The sequence below is a fragment of the Callithrix jacchus genome, chromosome 12, assembly GCF_049354715.1.
Source record: "Callithrix jacchus isolate 240 chromosome 12, calJac240_pri, whole genome shotgun sequence".
In the NCBI taxonomy this organism is placed as follows: Eukaryota; Metazoa; Chordata; class Mammalia; order Primates; family Cebidae; genus Callithrix; species Callithrix jacchus.
Window position 1 is genome coordinate 11,039,306 of NC_133513.1, and position 20,583 is coordinate 11,059,888.

Sequence of the window (20,583 nt, forward strand, 5' to 3'; positions counted from 1 at the left end):
AAATAATTATGTGACAAGTACTTATCAAACGCCTGTTATATACCTACCTCTTAGGGATGTCTTGGGAACACTCGACGTGCATAACTCTGCCTTGGGATCTGGAAGTACTGTGAGGCCATTCAGGTCATTAATTAAGGACATGCTATGTGACAAGGACACGGGATGGACAAGGTGTGATCCCTACTCGCAGCTCACATACTCCTTTTTTTTTGAGACAGAATTTCACTCTTGTAGCCCAGATTGGAGTATAATGGCCCAATCGCAGCTCACTGCAACCTCCACCTCACAGGTTCAAGCAATTATTTTGCCTCGGCCTCCCAAGTAACTGGGATTACAGGCACCTGCCACCGCGCCCAGCTAATTGTTTGTATTCCTAGAAGGGACAAGGTTTCACCGTGTTGATTGGGCTGGTCTGGATCTCCTGAGCTCAGGGGATCCACCTGCCTCAGCCTCCCAAAGTGCTGGGATTACAGGCACCTGCCACCACGCCTGGCTAATTTTTTGTATTGGTAATAAAGACGGGGTTTCGCCATGTTGGCCAGGCTGGTCTGGAACTCCTGAGCTCAGATGATTCACCCGCCTGGGCCTCCCAAAGTGCTGGGATTACAGGGGTGAGCCACAGGGCCCAGCCTGTTTTCTATATTCTGTCCTTCCCCTGAGGAGGCAGTGGAATGACCCATCTGCTTTCTAGATGGCTGATTGGGGGTAAGTCAGTCCAGTTCTCTGAGCCTTATTCTGCAAAATAAGGATGAATATAGGAATGCTATCTAACATTTATTCAGTGCTTGCCTAGACCGAGCACTATTTTAAGTGCTTTTCATGTAGTAAGTCATTTAATCCTTCCAGCAATCCCTTCACAGATAAAGAAACTGAGGCAGAGAAAGAAGGTACACAGCTGGGAACTGGCAGGGCTGAATTCAAGCAAGCAAGAAGTTTTGCTTCAGAAGCTGCGTGCTTCACCCAAACACTCCACCACCTCTCTGGGGTTGTCCAACTCAAAGTGTTGCTGGCAGATTAAATGAAATTATATCAGAATTTCCCAGCACACAGTAGGTGTTTAATACATGCTAGTGTCTTTTACTGCTGCTTCTCCATGAATAACTGAGTGTGTCTCATAAATAGTTCTGAACGGCAGTATTATATTTCTGTAGAGTTAACTTCTCACTGGTAAATATTAAATCTACTTCCCAGCACAGACACAAGCCCAACTCAATCTGGGTGTATATTTCAACTGTTAATCAGTAAAATGAATGTTTTTGTCCTTAGAGTTGGTGTAAACATGGCTAGATGGTATCGGCCTTGCCTGATGGACTCTAACCAGGCAGGCTTTTACAGCTGAATGACGCAGGATCAAAACAAGGCCATTAGAAGTTGGACTTTGCCTGGAGTTCAGAGGGACCCTGTTGCTTTCCATTTAGGAACTCACGAGTCTTGAAGTCATAAAGCAATAACATAAAGCAAACTCCCAACTCTAGTTATTTGGGCAATTCATCCGGCTGTCCTCTGCAAGCTGTTCAGCCCACCAAATCTGTTTTGGGGAGTGTATTAAACATGGTTATATAATGATGAGGTGGGGGATGCCATGGACAGCTGGCCCTACGACAAGGTAAGTCTCATGTTTAGTGACTGGCATAGAAAGGAGGACAGTAGCTACCACTGGGTCGTGCTCTTCTTCCACGTGCACAATGGGAGCATCATCGCCAGGTCCCCAGTTTGTGCAGACTTCATGTGTAGATGGTGGCCATATGAAAACTGACATGTGGCCAGGTGCAGTGGCTCACACCTGTAATCCCAGCACTTTGGGAGGCCAGGGAGTGGGGGGATCACTTGAGGCCAGGAGTTCAAGACCAGCCTGGCCAACATGGCAAAACCCTGTCTCTACTAAAAAATACAAAAATTAGCTGAGTGTGGTGGCAGGCGTCTGTAATCCCAGCTATTCAGGAGGCTAAGGCAGGGAATCACTTGAACTCAGGAGGCAGAGGTTGCAGTAAGCCTAGATTGCACCACTGCACTCCAGCCTGGGCAACAAAACAAGGCTCCGTCTAAAAAAAAAAATAAAAATAAAATAAAGGCTGGGCACAGTGGCTCACACCTGTAATCCCAGCACTTTGGGAGGCTAAGGAGGGCAGATTAAGAGGTCAGGAGTTTGAGACCAGCCTGGCCAACATGCTGAAACCCCGTCTCTACTAAAACTACAAAAATTAGCCAGGTGTGGTGGCAGGCACCTGTAAACCCAGCTACTAGGGAAGCTGAGGCAAGAGAATGGCTTGAACCCGGGAGGTGGAGGTTGCAGTGAGCTGAGATTGCACCACTGCACTGCAGCCTGGATGACAGAGCAAGACTCCATTATGGAAAAAAGAAAGAAAACTGACATGCTACAGACCAGCCTAAGCATCTAAATTATTTACATAATTAGTCTCTTTGAACTCCAGGCATGGCAGGGAGAGGAGGGCAAAACCCAGACAGGAAGAAAAGCCACTCAACAAGAGACAAACATGGTTAAATCACCAGGTGCTTTAACCAAGTTTTCAACAACTGCATGTTTCCTTCTATCTACTCAGCTGCTGAGTCCAGAATTGGAAGTCATGGTTGAGAAACTTTTCTTTGCCTAAAAAGCTGGTGGGAGGAGGAAGAGGGAACAGAAGAAGAGACTGTTTATTATTGCATTTTTCTTCATTTGTTAGAATGATGTGCTCATTACAAACTTTTTAAACAATATTAGAAGGTTATCATGTTGAAAGTGGAGTACTTACTGTCCCATCTGCCCCTCTCAGCCCAGTGCTCTCCCAGCACTGCTCACGACTTACAATGCATGTTTTATTTATTTATTTATGAGATGGAGTCTCACTCTGTTGCCCAGGCTGGATTGCAATGTTGCGATCTCTGCTCACTGCAACCTCTGCCTCCTGGGTTCAAGCAATTCTCCTGCCTTAGCCTCCTGAGTACCTGGGATTACAGGTGCCTATCACCATGCCCAGCTACTTTTTGTATTTTTAGTAGAGATGGGGTTTCACCATGTTGACCAGGCTGGTCTTGAACTCCTGACCTCAAGTGATCCACCTACCTTGGCCTTCCAAAGTGCTGGGATTAGAGGGGTGAGCCAATGCGCCCTGCCAACATGTATTTTTTTAAAAACACAAATAAGATCACACAGAACTACACTATTCTGTGACTTGCTTTTTGTTTTCCTTACCTACCTCATGGTCTTTTCCAAAGATCTAATTCAATCTCATTCTTTTTAAAGGTTCCATGTAAACCACAATAGGGCTCTACCAACATTTACTTAACCATGTGGCCCAGTAATAGAAACTTAGATTATTCCCAGTTTTTCCTTTTCTTCTTTTATTTTTTTGAGATAGGATCTCACTCTGTCACCCAGGCTAGAGGGCAGGGGCACAGTAACGGCTCTGCAGCCTTGAACTTCTGGGCTGAAACAATCCTCCTGCCTCAGCCTCCCAAGTAGCTAGGACCACAGGCTTGCACCACTGTATCCAGCTAATTTTTTAATTTTTCTTTTTTAGAGATGTGGTCTTACTATGTTGACCAGGCTGGTTTCGAACTGCTGGCCTCAAGCAATCCTTCCACCTCGGCTTCCCAAAATGCTGGGATTTACAGGTATGAGCCATCATGCCCGGCCTAGTTTTTGTGATGTTGGAAATATTGCAGTGAACATCCTTATATGTACACTTCAGTATTTGTTAGATTATTGCTATATTCTGATTGTGTCACCCCAAAAGTCGTATGTTGAAACCTAATTTCCAATGTGATGATATCTGGAGGTGGGAACTTCGGGAGGTGATTAGGTCGCAAGGGTGGATCCCTCATGAATGGGATTAGTGACCTATAAAAGGGATTTCAGAGAGCTCCCTCACCTCCTTTGCCATGAGAGACCATAGCAAGAATAAGCCTGTCTATGAACCAGAAAACAGGCCCTTCTAGACCATGAACTCACTGGCGCATTGATCCTGGACTTCCCAGCCTCCAGAACTATGAAAAATAAATGTGGCTTGAGCCATCCAGCCTGTGGCACTTTTATTATAGCAGCCCGAGTGAACTACGACAATTATGTTTAGAATTGTTGTTAAAGGCAGAACTGCCAATATATTCACCACCCAAATCTAAAGGCAACTCCCATTTTCTAAGAAGCAGCTTTGCCATCTATTGCATGGGTTTGGGTGATTCTCAAAGCTTGGGGTGCCTTAGAATTACCTGGGAAGCATAAACAAACAGATGCCCAGGTTCTACCAGATTCAACAAGGATTGGGCACTTATATTTTTGTTCTTTTCAGACAGGATCCCACTCTGTCACCCAGACTGCAGTGCCACGGTGCAATTTCAGCTCACTGCAATCTCTGCCCCTCGGGCTCAAGTGATCCTCTCACCTCAGCTTCCCGAGTAGGTGGGACTACAGGCATGTGCCCTACACTTAGCTAATTTTTTGCATTTTAGTAGAGATGGGGTTTCACCATGTTGCCCAGGCCAGTCTCAAACTTCTGGTCTCAAGTGATCTGTCCACCTCGGCCTCCCAAAGTGTTGGGATTACAGGCGTGAGCCACTGTGCCTGGACTTTTACTGCTTATGTGGTTGACTTTAGTTGTTTGGGGGCAGCTCTCAGGTACTACCCTAACTGGTACATGACAGAAGCCCTAACACATTTCCTGTCCTTGGTGGAGATGTGTGATTTTAGCTCAGGGATAAGGGGTTGAAACAATGCGTTTGCTCTGTGTGCGCTCTGCTGGTACTGCATGAGCAGACCGCACATGGAATACCTGCAGGAGTGAGAATCTGGCATCTCACCTCCCAAGACAAGCCCTTGTAGACTTAACAGCGTGGTGACTTAAGAGTGTGGTGAGACTTCAGGGGCAGCGATGGTCAATCCTGGCTGCATATTAGAATCACCCAGGGAACCGTGAAAATGGAAATGCCTGGTCATGAGCTTCGACAATGGGGTTTTAAAAACACTCTCCAGGAGATTCTACAAATAAGCCAGTGTTAAGAACCTATTCTTTAGGCAGAAAATTGGCCCAGGAACACAAAGTTCACAGAAGCACATAACACTCTGGTGTCTTCTGTTCTAGTTGTTTATTTCAGAAATTCCCAGCCTGCCTAAATCTCAGAATTGGCTTCAAGTGGGTCAAAAAGATAAATCCTGGGGACCTACCCCAGACATAATCAGAATATCCCAGGGTGGGACTCACTCACGTCATTTCTCACAACTAGCCCAACAAAGAGAGAATTTCTGGTTTCAATGAGGTTAAGGTGAAATCATTAGGAATTCTTAAGACATTTTTTAGCCACAGGCTATATATCTTCATGGGAAAAAGATTCACAGTCACTGAAGGAACTGACAGGCAGGTGAAGGTGAAGTATAGAAGGAACGAACAGCCATGTGTAACTGCTGTGTACGCGTCTCTTCTATATAATTGAATCTTCACCATACTTCTTGAGCATAAATAGTACAACCTGTTATACAGGGAAGACACTGAATGGAAGGCAGTTAGTTCTCTTTGCAGGTATCCAGGGAGAAAGCTTTCCAGGCAGACGAACTGTCAATGCAAAGACTTTGAGGCTGGATCATCCTTGATTACTGGAGAACAGCAAGGCCAGCGTGACCTGGGGAAATGATCTCCACAGAGTTGCGGATGAGGGAGGAAAGGGGAGGGTGGATTAGGCCATCAACCTTCATAGCACAGTGAGGTGATTGTATTTTTAAGGATCGCTTTGACTGCTGTCAAAACAGACTGGCGAGTGAGGCAAGATGCAAGCACAGGATAGAAGCATCACAGTGAAAGGCCGGGTGCAGTGGCTGATGCCTGTAACCCCAGCACTTTGAGAGGTCAAGGCAGGCGGATCACCTGAGGTCGGAGGTTTGAGACCAACCTGACCAACATGGAGAAACCCTGTCTCTACTCAAAATACAAAATTAGCCAGGCGTGGTGGCTCATGCCTGTAACCCCAGCTACTTGGGAGGCTGAGGCAGGAGAATTGTTTGAACCCTGGAGGCAGAGGTTGTGGTAAGCCAAGATCTTGCCATTGCACTCCAGCCTGGGCAACAATAACGAAACTCCTTCTCAAAATAACAAAAAAGATATATTTGTTAGGTGTATCTTGCTATGGTTAAGAAAAATGAAAGGCTATACAATAAAATATTGTTACTGACTTTTGAGTGGCGAAATCATAAAGGTCGCGCCTTCCTTCCTCTTGACTGTGTTACGGATTGTATAATGAACATATTATTAATTATGCAGAGCAGTGTATATAACTGGCTTTAGTTTATAAAACAGTGTACCAGCATACGTCCATCTGGCTTTATTACACTGCAGGGCCATCCAAAGCAAGAGTCTCTAGACCTCTGGGTGGGGTTTTGTGCTCACCTGGATGACATCTCTGCTCATTGATGTGTAGTTAACAGTCCCTTCTGGTAGTCCCTTCTGCCGCTGGACATGTGAGGGGGCACAGCACAGAGTTCTGGATGTCGCTAGTGACTGCTCAAAGTCTTTCTCCATGCTGAAACCTCTATACAAATGCTTAATATCTGCTCTGGGCTGTTGAGTCCGCAAAAATTTTGACATTTATTGTTTATTCCCACACCCATCCCATGCAACAAGAAGACTTTCCATTTTATAGATGGAGGTTCAAAGAGGCTCAATAACCTCTTTGCCAGGACAAGTAACAGAACTGAGACTTCTGGCTCCAAATTCTACACTCCCCTGCCACACCTCTTTGCCTTCCCATTTCACAGCAATGGACTGTCTGGGTGACCTTGGCATAGGTTCCTTTAATAACTGGCTCCTAACAGAAACCTCCAGCCATTATCTGACTGAATGTCACACACAAGTGCTATCAGAACTTGCACTTAGCCGGGTGCGGTGGCTTACACCTGTAATCCCTGCACTTTGGGAGGCCGAGGCAGATGGATCAAGAGGTCAGGAATTTGAGACCAGCCTGGCCAACATAATGAAACCCCGTCTCTACTAAAAATACCAAAAAAGTTAGCCAGGTGTGGTGGCGAGCACCTGTAGTCCCAGCTACTCGGGAGGCTGAGGTGGGAGAAGCGCTTGAACCTGGAAGGCGGAGACTGAATAAGCTGAGTTCACACCACTCCAGCTTGGGGAAAAGAACGAACTCCATCTCAAAAAATGAAAAGAAAAAAAAAGAACTTGCATTTAGAGCCTTTTTCCTAAACCTGGACACCAAATCTCACCTTGTAAATTTCTACATCACAAAACACATGTTCCCAGGGGCCCAGGAAAGTCTCCAAGTACTCAATCCCCTTTCTTCAATCTTGCGCACACCCTCGGCCTTCCTGTCAATCCAGGCAACCCAGAATTACCCAGAGGTCCAGCTCCCAGTTGTTTACTTGAATATCTGCAGCGCCCCAAACACCTGTGTGAAACACTCTTTGTCCAGGATGCGTCCGTGGCGTAGGGTAAGGTAGAAGGTCTGTTTCCCACTGTACTGCTGGATACGCATGAACAGCTCCTCAGGGCAGTCCTTGGTTTCTGTCAGGGGTATCACATCTTCCACGGGACAGTATGTGTCCTGCCGCCAGCCCCAGAAGTTCAGGTGGGCCACCCGCAGTATGGTGCCAGACTCGTTCAGATACAGGATGCCAACCAGTCTCCGAAGGAAATAGCTCATCCAGCAGAGCATGGCCAGAGCAAAGCATGACACCCCATTCATGATGCAAAGGGACTTGAGAGTCAGGAGGCCCTGGGAGTACCAGTAATAGCCTGGTGGCAAAGCTATCACTGTCAGGGCAGTCTGTGCCAACTTCAGTCGAGACAGGTACCCGAAGGATCTGATGGCATCAAAACGGTAAAACATCCGGAATTTCTCAGTCTCTGTGTCTGGTGGTTTCTCCTTTGAGGTGGGTGACGTGCTCCCCAGCCACCTCTTAGGATCCTCCTGCCCACTGCAGCACCACCACAGCCCATGGAGAGGCCGTCCCCATGCAGTTTTTCCTGGAAACCTAGGCACAGCTCGGAGAAGGGCAGCCTGAAAGGGAGATAGTAGACCATTTCTCTTATGGAACTCAACCACATTAATCACACGGTAAACATCTGCAAAGCATCTCACTCCAAGGCTTTTGCCAATCCTGCAAGGTCACCATTATTGCCAGAGAAGGAAAGGGTAAAGCCAGATGCTACCTCATGTGAGCAACACAACAGCTACCTAAGATAGGTATCCCTATTTCCACTTTACCACTAGGGAAACTAAGCCCAGAGAGGGTAAGATGTTTACCCAAACATAGTCAGTGAGTGCAGCAGAGTCCGACTCTCAAACCGGGCCTCTTTTCACCAGGCAATTCCAAATAAATATAGGAAAAGAGGTACAGCCTTCATTAACTCACAACCTATCTAGGCAGGACCAACTCTGGGCTGGACAATGGATCCAAAAGGGGTTGTGAACATTTCCCCAAGCAGGATACTAAATAATCAGTGTCTTAGTGGGGAACTTGAGCAACAAATCTGTGAAATATTTATCCCAATAACTTTCCAATTCTGTTTGATTTATATGTCATCTTGGGTGCTAGAGGAAACTGCTGCTTTCTTAGCCTAGTCTGGGGAAGCAGAAATAGCAGAGGAGGAGGAGAGAAGCAGGAAGGCCCCAACACATAGCACAAGGATATTATTAGGTGAGTAACGAGGCAGTAAAAGTTCTGGTTCCGGTTCTGGCTCCAACAGTCACTGCCTGTGGATTCTTGAGCAAATTACTTCCTTCACACCCCTGAGCTTCCGTTTCTTCACCTTTCAAAATGGGGACTCAGAACACAGTGAACCAGAAGATGGTTTAGAGCCCTCAACTTAGTACCTGATGCACTGTGAGAGCCTGGCCAGTTTTAGCGAGTACTACTGCTGCGCACGTGACCCAAGGAGGTCAGAGAAAGCCGGGGGAATGGCGAACTGTAACCCACGCTGAAGCCTCCTACTAGGGATTCTCCGAGTCCGACAGTAGGGCGTCTTGTCTGCCTGCCCCAGCTCTGACCCCGATCCCCAAAACAAGGCTCGTCACCCGCCTCCTTACCATTGTCCCACCGCCTGCTGCCGGAAGTAAATGCCACCGGTCCCCGGAACCTCTAAGAGGGCATGCTCGAACGTACAAGGCGGGCGTGACCGCGTTGCACTCTGGGAGTTGCGGTCCAGGAATCGTGGCTGGCGCTAGTCCCAGGCATTGTGGGAACAGAGTCTCCTCTTCCCGACGTGCCCTGCAGCTCGGGGGCCGAACCCGGAAGTTCCGGGCTGAGCTCCTGGTGCCAACGAGTCTCGTCAGGAGCAGCTAGAAACTGGGGATATGGCAGGTCCCGGCCCAGCGCTCTGCCTCTTCGACGTGGATGGGACCCTCACCGCTCCGCGGCAGGTAAGTGGCGGTAGCAGCCGAGACGGAGCCCGTGCTGTTCCCAGTTGAAGTTATCGACCACCCAGGGTGGGCGCCAAGGGGTAGCTGAGGACCGCAGAAGTGTTCATGGGGGCTGAACCCTACTCGGGGTGTCCTGGAGGAATGAGAGTGAAGCTCTGACCAGCTCTTCAAGAGCTCTTGGTGCTTGGAGAGATGAGACGGGGCTGAAGAACTCCTAAGAGCAAGAAACTTGTGCTGGGTCGGAAAATGCAATCTGGATTCACGGCTGGTCCTCGGGACTGTTGGACCAGGATTTGTACCCGAGATCAAGCCCCCTTTTCAGCTATGTTACAGACATTCTCAGTCCTGTAACCAATGAGCTGTGCCGTGAATAATATTTTTAAAAGGTTTCCAGGTCAAACCGACCTAGTGGAGTCTCGTCTTCACCTCTTGACAGCTGTGTGACCTTGAGCAAGTCATTAATGTCTCTGAGCTTCAGCATCTACAGCTTTTTTTTTTTTTTTTATAGGAGTTTTCGCTTTTGTCTCCCAGGCTAGAGTGCAATGGGGCGACCTCGGCTCACTGCTGTAACCTCCGCCTCACAGGTTCAAGCAATTCTCCTGCCTCAGCCTCCGAAGTAGCTGGAATTACACGCACCTACCGCCACGCCCGGGTCCTACCTCAGCCTCCCAAGTAGCTGGGATTACAGGCACCTGCCGCCACGCCCGGGTCCTGCCTCAGCTTCCCAAGTAGCTGGGATTACAGGCACCTGCCACCACGCCATGCTAATTTTTATATTTTTAGTAGAGACAGGGTTTCACCATGTGGACCAGACTGGTCTCAAATTCCTGACCTCAGGTGATCACTCGCGTCAGCCTCCCAAAGTGCTGGGATTACAGGCATGAGCCACCACGCCTGACCTCATCTTCAGCTTTAAATGGGGATATTACCCCCTGTGCCATATGGTGTCTGTGAGGTTCAGATGAGATTACATAAATTCTTGAAATTATATTGCACATAACACACTAGGCTTCAATAAACAGCCACCTCCACCGCACCCATCTCCAGCCCCTGCAGTGGACTCGGGAAATGGAGGACCCCTAGGTTATTAAAGGCTGCCTGCTGAGACCCACTTTAGGGCCTTGGAAACGTGCTTTCCACTTCCAGATATTGCTGCTGCAGGCACAGATAAGTTTCAGTTACAATCACCCTTGAGATGAGGCTCTTCTGTCCCCTTTTCAGAAATTGGTCACTGCACACCGGCCATTTGAACTTGAGACTGGACCCTAGTGGCCTCACTGTCCTCACTTTCTACCCTCATCCCTCGTAGTTTTTCGCTGGTGGTAATGGTGGTGTGCTCCAGAAGTCCACGTCAAATGCCCATGACCTTAGACATCAGTTGCACTTCTCAGTCACAGGTTTGATCCACCTAGTGCTGACACTCAACTCCCAAGTTCCTCAACGGCTTTTACTGACTGAGATTCAGCAGTCACACACTTGTGTGTTGTTAAAAGCCCATAGTGCAGGCCGGACAGGGTGGCTCACGCCTGTAGTCTCAGCACTTTTGGTGGCTGAGGTGGGTAGATTGCCTGAGCTTAGGAGTTCACGACCAGCCTAGGCAACATGGTGAAACCCGTCTCTACTAAAAAAAAAAAGAAAAAAAAATTACAAAAAGTTAGGTGTGGCCGCATGCGCCTGTAGTCCCAGCTACTAGGGAGGCTGAGGCAAGAGAATTGCTTGAACCTAGGAGGTGGAGATTGCAGTGAGCCAAGATCATGCCAGGTTGGGAAACTGAGGGAGACACCCTCTCAAAAAAGCCCATAGTGGTTTAAAACTGCAGTCCCTGATTCATTTTTATATAGCGGATCCTTTTGTCTTTGCAGACCATATGGCCTATAGTAACCACTCAGCTTCAGTGCACAACCAGCCATAAACCCTATAAAAACTAGGCTGGCCAACATGGCAAAACTCTGTTTCTACTAAAAATACAGAAATTAGCCAGGCATGATGGCAGGTGCCAGTAATCCCAGCTTCTTGGGAGGCTGGGGCAGGAGCTGGGCGTGGCAGCAGGTGCCTGTAATCCCAGCTACTTGGGAGGTTGGGGCAGGAGCTGGGCGTGGTGGCAGGTGCCTGTAATCCCAGCTACTTGGGAGGCTGAGGCAGGAGCAATAAAATTTTATTTGTTACAAAAACCAACAGCTTCCCAATTTGGTCTGTGGGCCGTTGTGGTCTAGGATTTACATTGCCGACTCTTTTTCTTGGTATCACTGGACCCTCTCAGCCTTCCTCCATCTTTCTTCCCAGGTAGAATAGTTATTACTATTGTAAACATAAGGAAACAGACCCAGTGAAGACCAACCTCCTCAGTTTTACATAGCCGACCTTATACAAGTCCCTGGGCCTCAGGACATTGGTTCTTGTCAACTTTGCCAATTCCTGTCCGTGCTAAGGTGGAAGCTGTGCTAGTCAGTGGGTATGCCATTCAGGAACGTGCTTCTGATTTTCACAGTTCTAACTTTTTTTTTTTTTTTTTTTTTGAGAGGGAGTCTAGCTCTGTTGCCCAGGCTAGATTGCAGTGGCACGATCTTGGTTCACTGCAACCTCTGCCTCCCAGGTTCAAGTGATTCTCCAGCCTCAGCCTCCCAAGTAGCTGGGACTACAGGTGAGGGCCACCATGGCCATCTAATTTTTGTATTTTTAGTAGAGACAGGGTTTCACCATGTTGGCCAGGCTGGTCTCTATTTCCTAACCCGGTTGATCTGCCCACCTCTGCCTCCCAAAGTGCTGGGATTACAGACATGAGCCACTACATTCTGAGTCTTAAAGACTACTCCTAGATTTTGTCCAATAGGTCCAGATTCCACTGTGAGAGGTAGAAAAGATTGCACTCTATTACAAACCTGTCTGTACAATTTTATTTATCAAATTCATGTATTACTCTTAAAAAAATTTTTTTTAATCATTGGACTCCAAGTGTTCTTAAACTGAGGTTGAATTAAATGGCTTTTTGTATTTTCTAAATTTCTAGAAACTTTTTAAAAGAGATACTCAGCTGGGCACCATAGCTCATGCCTGTAATCCCAGCATTTTGGGAGGCCGAGGTCAGGAGTTTGAGACTAGCCTGGCCAACATGGTGAACTCCTGTCTCTACTAAAAATACAAAAAAATTAGCCAAGTGTGGTGATGGGCACCTGTAATCCCTGCCACTTGGGAGGCTGAGGCAGGAGAATTGCTTGAACTGGGGAGGTGGAGGTTGTAGTGAGCTGAGACCACCACTGCATTCTAGCTTGAGTGACAGAACAAGACTCCGTCAAAAAAAAAAAAGACATTCAGTGTAAATGTACCACTCAAGGTACTGAGTTATAAGACTTGTAAAAATACCTAGGGGAGGGTCAGCGAGGTGTGGGGAAGTTGGGGAGGGATAACATGGGGAGAAATGCCAGATAGAGGTGATGGGGGGAGTTGCCATGTATGTACCTAAGCAACAATCCTGCATGATCTGCACATGTACCCCAGAACCTAAAGTACAGTTTAAAAAAAATTGTGATGTGTCTTAATGTAGGGCTATTTTTTCTTTTTCTTTTAATTATTTATTTATTTTAAAGATGGGGCTTCACCCTGATGGCCAGGCTGGTCTTGAACTCCTGACCTCAGGTGATCCACCCACCTCGGCCTCCCAAAGTTGTAGGATTACAGGCGTGAGCCACTGCACCCGGCCTAGGGCTATTTTTTCATCTTAGTTTACAACTTTTTAAAATCACCACACAGTCTGGAATGTACTGTAAGATTATACCATTAAGATCACTCTTTCTAGATAGGTGCTTTTAGAAGAGACTAAAAATTCTAGTCATCTTACTCTTTTACATTTTTTTGTTTTGGGCAATAAATCAGTTCTGAGCTTCCTCTTTAATCTCATTGTTAATTTGTTTAAAAATCAACAACTTGGGCCAGGCACTGTGGCTCACGTCTGTAATCCCAGCACATCGGGAGGCCGAGGCAGGCAGATGAGGAGGTCAGGAAATAGAGACCATCCTGGCCAACATGGTAAAACCCTGTCTCTACTAAAATACAAAAGAAATTAGCCGGGCATGGTGGCATGTGCCTATAGTCCCAGCAACTTGGGAGGCTGAGGCAGAGGTTACAGTGAGCCGAGATCATGGCACTGTACTCCAGCCTGGCATCCAGAGCAAGACTCTGTCTCAAAAAAAAAAAAAAGAAAAAAAATTTAAATCCATAAATTGTGTATAGTGTAGTATTTAAAAGGAAGGATGAGTTAGATCTGTGTTGCATGAAAAGATCGCCATAACATAGTGCTGAGAAAGCAAGTCACTGCACAGTACATAGAATGATTCCATTTATGTTTCAAAAATAAGGCCTATTTCTATATGTGCCCATAGATGAGTCTTATAAATGCATAGAAAAATAACTGGGACATTGCAGAACAGCTACTAATCTATTGCCTGTGTGTTTAAAGTTTGGCAAAAATAACAAGTTTATTCTGGTAAAAATGCCTCCAAATTACAACTGAAATATTTGAACTGTGTACATTGCTGGTAACTGAATTGGCATGTATGAAAATAAGGCTTGTAGGCCTGGCTCATGCTTGTAATCCCAGCACTTCAGGAGGCCAAGGTTGGCAGATCTCCTGAACCCAGGAGTTCCAGACCAGCCTGGGCAACATGGCAAAACTTTGTCTTTACAAAAAATTTAAAAATTAGCCAGGTGTGGTGGCACATACCTGTGGTCCCAGCTACTCAGGAGACTGAGGTAGGAGGATCACCGGAGCCCAGGGAGGTCGAAGCTACAGTGAGCTATGACTATACCACTGCCCTCCAGCTTGGGTGGCAAGTGAGACTGTATGCCAAAAAATTTTTTTTCTTTAATTTTTAAAGAAAAAAATAAAACTTGTGTAATTGTGTTACCCTTAGAGTTTTTGTCACCTGATTATTTTGTGGCTAATGACTGTTGTGTTTTCCTTCTTGAAATTTAGAAAATTACCAAAGAAATGGATGACTTCCTGCAAAAATTGAGGCAGAAGATCAAAATCGGAGTAGTAGGCGGGTCGGACTTTGAGAAAGTACAGGAGCAACTGGGAAATGATGGTAAGTGATAAGTTGCTGATCGTATCTGGTAGAACATTAACTTCTTATGAGGATATTGTGGCTGAATATCATAGGCTGCCCTGAATTCTTGTTCCCATATGGCAGACTTTCTGCTTCCTTGTTTGGGAAACATTTTCATTTTTTATTTTTATTTTTTTTAATTTTTGGAAACATTTTCTTCATCTTTATTTTTCCTCTGCTTTTAATCCAGTAAATTTCAAGATTTACTGATGGAGAACTGGGTGCTCAGATGTGTAGGTAGATTCACCTAGGAAGGTCAGCTGCTGTGTCTTTGCACATGGTAATCTCTCTGCCTGGAATAATTCTTACTTGTACCCATTCACTGCCCTTCTAGCCTTAGTCCGGCCGGTCTTCATATTGTCCCTCTGACAGCCTCTCTCACCTCCCCACCACTGGAACAGAATTGTCAACACAAGACCCTGGAAAACTGGAGAAGCTTATTGACCCCTTTACTGGAGATTCTGACTTGATAGGTCTATGGGGCCTGGGAATCCTATCTTAGCAAGTACCTCTGAGAGATTCTGGTGCACAACCCTGCTAATGTAGCATTCTGTAATTATTGCAAACTATATGATGATACGTTTTTAAAGAGCAAGAGTATGGATTATTCATCTCCATAGCCCCAGGACCTCTTGGCCTATAAGAAATTGTAAGTGTGTCGGGCATGGTGGTGGTGGCTCACGCCTGTAATTCCAACACTTTGGGAGGCCAAGGCAGGCAGATCACGAGGTCAAGTCACTAACATGGTGAAACCCCGTCTCTACTAAAAATACAAAAAATTAGCCAAGTGTTGTGGCATGAGCCTGTAATCCCAGCTACTCGGGAGGCTAAGGCAGGAGAATCGCTTGAACCCAGGAGGCGGAGGTTGCAGTGAGTCGAGATTGTGTCCCTGCACTCCAGCCTGGGCGACAGAGCGAGATTCCATCTCAAAAAAGAACAAAAAAAAGTAAGGGCAGAGATGGATGAATTGATTGTTCTTTTATCCCCTGTTGTCCCCAGAGTTCTCACATCTTGGAACCAGCTCCTCTAGAGCAAGATTTCTCAACCTCTGCACTCTTGATATTTTGGACCAGTTAGGGCTGTCCTGTGCTATGTAGGGTATTTAGCAACATCCCGGGCCTCTACCCACTGCGTGCCCGCAGCACACACACATGCACACATACAGCTATGACAACCAAAAATGTCTCCAGACATTGCCAAATGACCTCCTTGTAAAATCATCCCCATTTGAGAGCTGCTATTATAAATATACCTTTTTTTTTGAGACAGAGTTTTGTTCTTATTGCCCAGGCTGGAGTTCAATGGCGCAATCTCAGCTCACTGCAACCTCTGCCTCCCAGGTTCAAGCAGTTCTCCTGTTTCAGCCTCCCGAGTAATGGATTACAGGCACGTGCCACCATGCCGGGCTAATTTTGTATTTTTAATACAGACAGGGTTTCTCCATGTTGGTCAGGCTGGTCTCAAACTCCTGACCTCAGGTGATCCACCCACCTCAGCCTCCCAAAGTGCTGAGATTATAGGCGGGAGCCACTGCGCCTGGCCTGTAAATAAATCTGTGTAGACCGTATTTACTGGGTCACCATTACTAGAAGACTTAGCTCTGCAATCCCTTTGAAACTGTTACACTTCCCCTTCGTTTCCCAAGTAGGTCTCCTATTTAGAAATGCTGTAAACCATATACTGGGGATCATGAAGCCCTGAGAATCCTGTCACCTGCTCATGATCGCTCCTTCTGCGTCTAGTTTTCTGTTTAACCAGTTGCTCAGGGAAGTTTTGTGTCAGCATAACAGTGTCTGTACCTTTCAGAGACACGCAACAACAGAATCAAAACATTCACAAACCAAAAGATGGTTGAAGGCCCACCTGTATCAGAATCACCTGGGAACAGAATTTTATTAAAATACCAGTGTGGGGACCCCACCCAACACATGGGGGATCTGCATTTTAACAGGTACCTAAAGTTTGAAAATCCCTTCATTCAGGTTGACAGCATGGATAGTTTCCAAACCAGACTGATAATAAGAATCACCAAAGAGATTTTTTTTTTTTTTTTGAGACGGAGTTTCGCTCTTGTTACCCAGGCTGGAGTGCAATGGCGCGATCTCACACAGCTCACCGCAACCTCCGACTCCTAGGTTCAGGCAATTCTCCTGCCTCAGCCTCCCGAGTAGCTGGGATTACAGGCACGCACCACCATGCCCAGCTAGTTTTTTTTTTTTTTTTTTGTATTTTTAGTAGAGGCAGGGTTTCACCATGTTGGGCAGGCTGATGTCAAACTCCTGACCTTGGCCTCCCAAAGTACTGGTATAACAGGCGTGAGTCACTGCGCCTGGACACCAAAGCATTTTTTGTTTGTGATGGAGTCACGGACTATTGCCTGGCCTGGAGTACAGTGGTGTGACCTCAACTCGCTGCATTCTTTGCCGCCCGGGTTCCAGTGATTCTCCCACCTCAGCCTCCAGAGTAGCTGGTATTAGAGGCGCCCACCACCACACCCAGCTAATTTTTATATTTTTAACAGAGACAGGATTTCACTGTGTTGGCCAGGCTGGTCTCGAACTCCTGACCTCATGATCTGCCCACCTCAGCCTCCAAAAGTGCTGAGATTACAAGCATGAGCCACCACACCCGGCCCAAAGAGCTTTTTAAAAATATATGTAGCCTGTCCCTTGGTGATTCTGATTCAGGAAGCCGGAGAGCAGAGCTTGGAAATTGCATTTTCACTCACTGCCCTGGTTGCTGCTGGTGAACCATCAGCATCATGGACCAGCATCTTCCTCTACAGATGAGCAGGCTGAAGTCAGGGACACATGATAATCTGTCACCAAATCTCTTATCTCCTGCCCAGTTATCATAGTTGAAATGTGTAACCAAAAAGAGCCATTAAAAAAATAATAAGGAAGGTTTTTCTATACTCTTCTCTGAATTTGTTTTGATGAGATAGTCTTTCACAGTCCTTATTAGAGTTGAGCAGTTTTGTTGGTAGTCATTGTTAATCGAGGAGTAGAAACACAGGTTTTGATTCATTGCATTCTAAGTGTTTTTGTTGTTGTTGTTTTGATTGTAGTGCTTGAAAAATATGATTATGTGTTTCCAGAAAATGGCTTGGTAGCATACAAAGATGGGAAACTCTTGTGTAAACAGGTAGGTACTTGAGTTACTATGTTCTATTAAGTGTATTCTAAAAGGGCATTTCACATTGAATGCCTCGGGGAGATGAGGAATGGGGTAGAAATGAATCTTCACTCTGTATTCTTTGTTCTGAATGTTGAACTATGTGACTATTACATATTCTAAATTAATAACTAAATTTTTATACTTTTAAAATCTAACGTGTCTTTCTTTTTTTGTTTTGTTTTTGAGACGAAGTCTTGCTCTGTTGCCCAGGCTGGAGCTGGAGTGCAATGGCACAATTTTATCCCACTGCATCCTCCGCCTCCCTGATTCAAGCAATTCTTGTGCCTCAGCCTCCCCAGAAGCTGGTATTACAGGCGCATGCCACTATGCCCAACTAATTTTTGTATTTTTAGTAGTGTCTGGGTTTTACCATGTTGGCCAGGCTGATCTTTAATTCCTGACCTCAAGTAATCCATCCACCTCGACCTCCCAAAGTGCTAGGATTACAGGCATGAGCCACCGTACCCAGCCTTTTCTTTCTTTTTAAAGGAGGGAGTCTTGCTGTGTTACCCAAGCTGGAGTACAGTGGTGCAATCCTAGTAGCCTAGAACTCCTGGGCATAGGTGATCTTCCTGCCTCAGTCTCCCAAGTAGCAGGGTCTAAAGGCACGTGCCACCTTGCCTGGCTTTAAATCTATTAATAACATTTCTGTGATGATAAAACTAGAGCAGGCTGCCTCTCTCTAAGAATTTTTTTTTTTTTTTGCTTTTTTGTGACAAGAGTGTCACTCTGTTGCCCAGGCTGGAGTGCAGAGGCTCAGTCTTGGCTCTCTGTAACCTATGCCTCTTGGGTTTAAGCGATTCTTCTGCCTCAGCCTCCTTAGTGGCTGGGATTACAGGCATCAATCCACTAGTAGGCCCAGCTCATTTTTGTATCTTTAATAGAGATGGGGTTTCACCATGTGACCAGGTTGGTCTCGAAGTCCTGACTCCAGTGATCCACCCACCTTAGCCTCCCAAAGCACTGGGATTACAGTTGGGAGCTGCCACACCTGGCCACTATAAGCACTTTTAAGAGATAGTGTGTAGCTCTTAGTAGTAGTAAGATCATTCTGTTCAGACATAAGAGAATGCCGAAGTGGAACAAATACATTTCCTAACAATATCTGGAGATATTTTAATTGAATGAAAGTGGCAGCAGTAAGCTCTTTGGGCCTTACAGGAAGCATTCGAACAATAATGAGTAAAAAATCTTGGGTAATGAAGCAGAAAATGCTTTTGACTAAAGCCTTTCTGGCTTGCCTAATGTTTTTGACCAGAGAAATAAGAGAAGGAATTAAACAGGCAGTGGGGCATGTCACCATCACTGCTACATCAGCCTAGTGATTTTCAACAATAGTGGCTGAAGAGCATGTGTGTGTTATAAAGCTGTTTTGAAAATGCTCCTGCTGAATGAAATAACTCAAGTATTTTCTTTGTCTAGAATATTCAAAGTCATCTGGGTGAGGCCCTAATCCAAGATTTAATCAACTACTGTCTGAGCTACATTGCAAAAATTAAACTCCCAAAGAAGAGGTGGGTTTGCTTTTAACAAAGAGGTATCACTGGAATATAGTGTAGTGTCATATGGTGGGTTAATGTGGACATTCTCCAAATAGGATTCTAAAAATCACCTAGAGTTTTAAAAACAAAATCTGATATTTAGCCCACCCCTTGGCAATTCTGATTCAGAAAGCCTGAGAGCCGAGCTTGGAAATCCACGTTTTCTCTGGCTGCCTTGGTGCTACTGGTTCACAGCAGGGTTTAGTGGCCACCATGCGCTGGCTGATTTAAATCCAAAGCCCAGCAGTTAGTAAGGAATAATTGGAAACAGTCCACAAAGCCAACGGTATAAGAATGATTGCATAAATGATGGCTTGTCCACGTGACGGAAATTTACACAGCCATTGAAGACCGTATGCTTTCAAAGGCTGTCAGGGAGAGGAAACAGCAGTGAAACAGCATGTGTACAAAAAGCAACAGAAACTAGATCTGGATGTCTCACACAGGAAGCCTTCGGGCCAGATCCATGTAAAACACAAATCTGGTTGGCCTGTAATGTTAAAGAAAATCTGGATGAATTGCCATCGTGTAAAAGTTCCATTTTACATTTGTTTTATTATTTATTTTTGAGGCAGAATCTCACTTTGTGACCCTGGCTGGAATGCAATGGCAGGATTTTGGCTAACTGCAGTCTCCACCAGGTTTAAGCAATCCTTCTGCCTCAGCCTCCTGAGTAGCTGGGATTACAGATGCATACCACTGTGCCCAGCTAAGTTTGTTTTGTATTTTTAGTAGAGACAGGGTTTCATGTTGGCCAGGCTGGTCTCAAACTCCTGACCTCAAGTGATCCACCCATCTCAGCTTCTCAAAGAGCTGGGATTATAGGTGTGAGCCACCATGCCCGGCCCTATTTTATGTTTTAAACATCTGGATTTCTGGCTTCTGTTGGCAAACTTGAGATCTGGCTACTCTGGGTCCCCATTCCCCCCTGACAGCTGTCACCTGAACAGCTGCCACCTGACCCGTGGATATGGGTCCAGTCTTTCACAGACTGCTTCTCTAATTTTCTGACTCTGTAGGCTGGCTTCCTTTTTTGAGAGGGGGGAGGGGAGAGAGAGAGAGAGGATCTTGCCCTGTTGCCCAGGCTGGAGTGCAGTGGCATGATCAAAGCTCACTGCAGCCTCAACCTCCCTGGGTCAACTGATCCTCCCACCTCAGCTTACTGAGTAGGTGAGACTACAGGCTCATGCCACTACACCTGGCTAATTTTTTATAGAGACAGGGTCTTGCCATGTTGCCCAGACTTGCCTCAAACTCCTGGCCTCAAGCCATCCTCCCACCTCAGTCTCCCAAATGTTGGGAATACACTCATTAGCCACCGCCCCTGGCTTCCATCAGTGTTTGATTTGGGGACCTATCTTCTGCCGCGGGTGCTATTATTATCTCAATTCCATTTTTAAAAT

The 20,583-nt window shown here is 46.1% G+C and overlaps 2 protein-coding genes and 1 long non-coding RNA gene across 5 annotated transcripts in view; 2 read left to right on the top strand and 1 right to left on the bottom strand.

Annotated features, from left to right (window-relative positions):
- Positions 1-36: 36 nt before the first annotated feature.
- Positions 37-6,156, top strand: LOC144578572 (uncharacterized). Its single transcript, XR_013524582.1, has 3 exons — positions 37-171; positions 3,522-3,615; positions 4,290-6,156. It is a non-coding gene; the product is annotated as an uncharacterized LOC144578572 (long non-coding RNA).
- Positions 5,068-9,055, bottom strand: TMEM186 (transmembrane protein 186). Its single transcript, XM_009009141.5, has 2 exons — positions 9,028-9,055; positions 5,068-7,998 (listed from the first exon to the last, which is right to left on the bottom strand). Exons 1-2 carry the CDS (start codon positions 9,028-9,030, stop codon positions 7,357-7,359), a joined length of 645 nt encoding a protein of 214 aa, XP_009007389.2. The 5' UTR covers positions 9,031-9,055; the 3' UTR covers positions 5,068-7,356.
- Positions 9,056-9,230: 175 nt separating this feature from the next.
- The window catches only part of PMM2 (phosphomannomutase 2), a 38,640-nt gene continuing 27,287 nt past the window's right edge, over positions 9,231-20,583 (top strand). For all 3 annotated transcript variants that reach the window (XR_008475329.2, XR_001914726.4, XM_002755879.7), the window contains exons 1-4: positions 9,231-9,360; positions 14,330-14,441; positions 17,530-17,606; positions 19,062-19,153. Coding sequence is in view for 1 of the 3 variants with exons in the window: in XM_002755879.7 (XP_002755925.1) it covers positions 9,295-9,360; positions 14,330-14,441; positions 17,530-17,606; positions 19,062-19,153 (347 nt within the window). In the remaining 2 variants the exon portion in view is untranslated. The remainder of the gene's footprint in view (positions 9,361-14,329; positions 14,442-17,529; positions 17,607-19,061; positions 19,154-20,583) is intronic.